General features: G+C 32.0%; 1 protein-coding gene across 1 annotated transcript in view; it reads right to left on the bottom strand.

Annotated features, from left to right (window-relative positions):
• Positions 1-372: 372 nt before the first annotated feature.
• Positions 373-2,117, bottom strand: part of LOC103492584 (uncharacterized) — a 5,395-nt gene continuing 3,650 nt past the window's right edge. The window contains exons 8-10 of the mRNA XM_051082475.1: positions 1,987-2,082; positions 1,707-1,762; positions 373-642 (exon numbers count right to left, since the gene is read on the bottom strand). Coding sequence (XP_050938432.1) covers positions 543-642; positions 1,707-1,762; positions 1,987-2,082 — 252 coding nt within the window. The 3' untranslated portion in view covers positions 373-542. The remainder of the gene's footprint in view (positions 643-1,706; positions 1,763-1,986; positions 2,083-2,117) is intronic.

The following is a 2,117-nucleotide window of genomic DNA, read 5'->3' as shown; positions in this document are numbered from 1 at the left end:
CCCTCATGTTCACCTTTGTTATCTTAAGAAACATTCTTGCCTTCAACTTCACCAAAAATGTATCCGTAGTTAATAGTCTTAATGACCTTTAAGCTACAGGGCATTCTCGTTACCCTCTTCAATAGAAACTTCTTGCAAATAGTTTCCTTTTTATAGTATTTGATAATTATGACATATCTTTAGATCTTAGGAAATTTTTAGAAAAAAATTACACGGTCTAGTGTTTATATTTTTGAACGACGTATAAATTTCTCCTGCGGTATTACTTGTGTATTTGGGTAATTGAGATGACCTTGAGTTGAAAGTTTGATTAGATAATTGTTGTATAAAGAAAACACTTGTTCACTAGAAATAAAAAGAGAGAAAGAGAAGTGTACCAAAAGTTCAATAGACATTTGTATATATTTAGTTGAAACTCAAAAGGTCCAAATGACATTTGTATATATTTAGTTGAAACTCAAAAGGTTCAAACACATTTGGATCTTTTTGCGCACACAAAAGCATAAAAAACAAAAATAGTTGAATTGAGAAGGAAATGGAATTTAGTCATCGTCTTCGTCTGGATCAAAATCCTTGATCTTCACATCTGCATCTTCACCGTACTGAATGCAGTTATCAATTTGGGCCAGCACGTATCTTATACTGTTCAAACAAGCAAAATATCAATCAGCATTTTCCTTAAACAATCTGACACTAAATTCAGTTCATCTGGCCAAAGTGAGCTTCGTGGGTGGTAATTTGCCTGACCTAGATACTCCATCTCCATAATTGTCATTAAAAAAATTCGGGAGTAAGTTTTTTTTTTGTGACGAAGACAAGCCTCTTTCTTAGGATCATACAAATAGTAAAAGGGCTAAAACAGATACAAACAATAACCAAAACAAATTCAGCAATAACAGCCAACTAATCAAAATCCTCTAACCAGAACAACATATGGAATCTGAAATGTAAACTATGTACGAAGTAATTAAAACAGATTAAGCCAAAAGGAACTCAAAATAAATTGACATCTTGCCCACAAAATGCTTCGAGATGAGGATTAAAACAATGCAGAACATAACTTAAAGTTTCAATTTAACAATAGATGATATAATCAAAATCAACCCAACAAAACTAGATTAGAACAGAATATGTTCGAAAAATTACCAAAATATTCCACAAACTTCAACCATTAAAACACACGCAATAAGTCAGAAATGCACAAACTCAACTATGAAAATACACGAACTGAGCTATAAGTACGAACAAGCAAATAGAAGACCAAATGCAGAAATCAAATGCTCAAATCCAACTAAAATAATCATCTAATGTGATTTTGAGAACAAGTATTCACAATAATAGTTTTGTTGAACTGAAATTATAATTCTTCTACTAGCCACAAAGCGGTCATAAAATAGAAATTTGACTAATCAAGATTATTAGTTTCACCATGTTCAATTTGGTTAGATAAAACTGTTTAAAAGCCACTCACTTACCCATGTAAAGAAAACGAACTTTTTAGTTAGGACTAGGAATAATTAAAATTATACTAAGAACCGATCAGATATTGTTGTTTCTCATGAATCTTCAGTTCAAATATCAGAAAACTCTTTGTATCGGGCACTACTTGTTTCGTTATGATAATCTGCTCATATGTGGAAAAGATATACCACTCAAACGTCAAACTTAATGAGCAGGAGAACTGAGTGCACGTGAAAGAAGAGTACCTGCTTTCTTTCCTCAAGTCAAGTGGCACAAAACTCACCATGTTATACTCGTCCACCTAAAATAATAAAAAAGAAATTAAATAAATACTAACCAACTTTGTCATTCGAGGTTATTGCAAAAGAACGTAATTGAAGATGTTAAATAAACGAGTATAAAAGCTTCAAGTATTTTTGAGGATCTTTGCAAATACTATGATTTAGAATAACAGCTTCTATAATTATTTCATTTATCACTAAAACTCAAGTAGTTCAACGCAAGACTTAGCGAAATCCTTTTTACTTGCAGCGCTTGAGGAAAGAAATGATAACAAAAACTCAGCACAGGGGATGGGACAATTGGACAATCATGAGATTTACGGCCCTTCATCAAGGATTTCTGAAAAATTACATTGCAAGATAAAATACAATAAA

Source organism: Cucumis melo, chromosome 1 (assembly GCF_025177605.1).
Source record: "Cucumis melo cultivar AY chromosome 1, USDA_Cmelo_AY_1.0, whole genome shotgun sequence".
Classification (NCBI taxonomy): domain Eukaryota; kingdom Viridiplantae; phylum Streptophyta; class Magnoliopsida; order Cucurbitales; family Cucurbitaceae; genus Cucumis; species Cucumis melo.
Note: the sequence above shows the minus strand (reverse complement) of the source record. Positions and strands in the feature narration are given on the sequence as shown.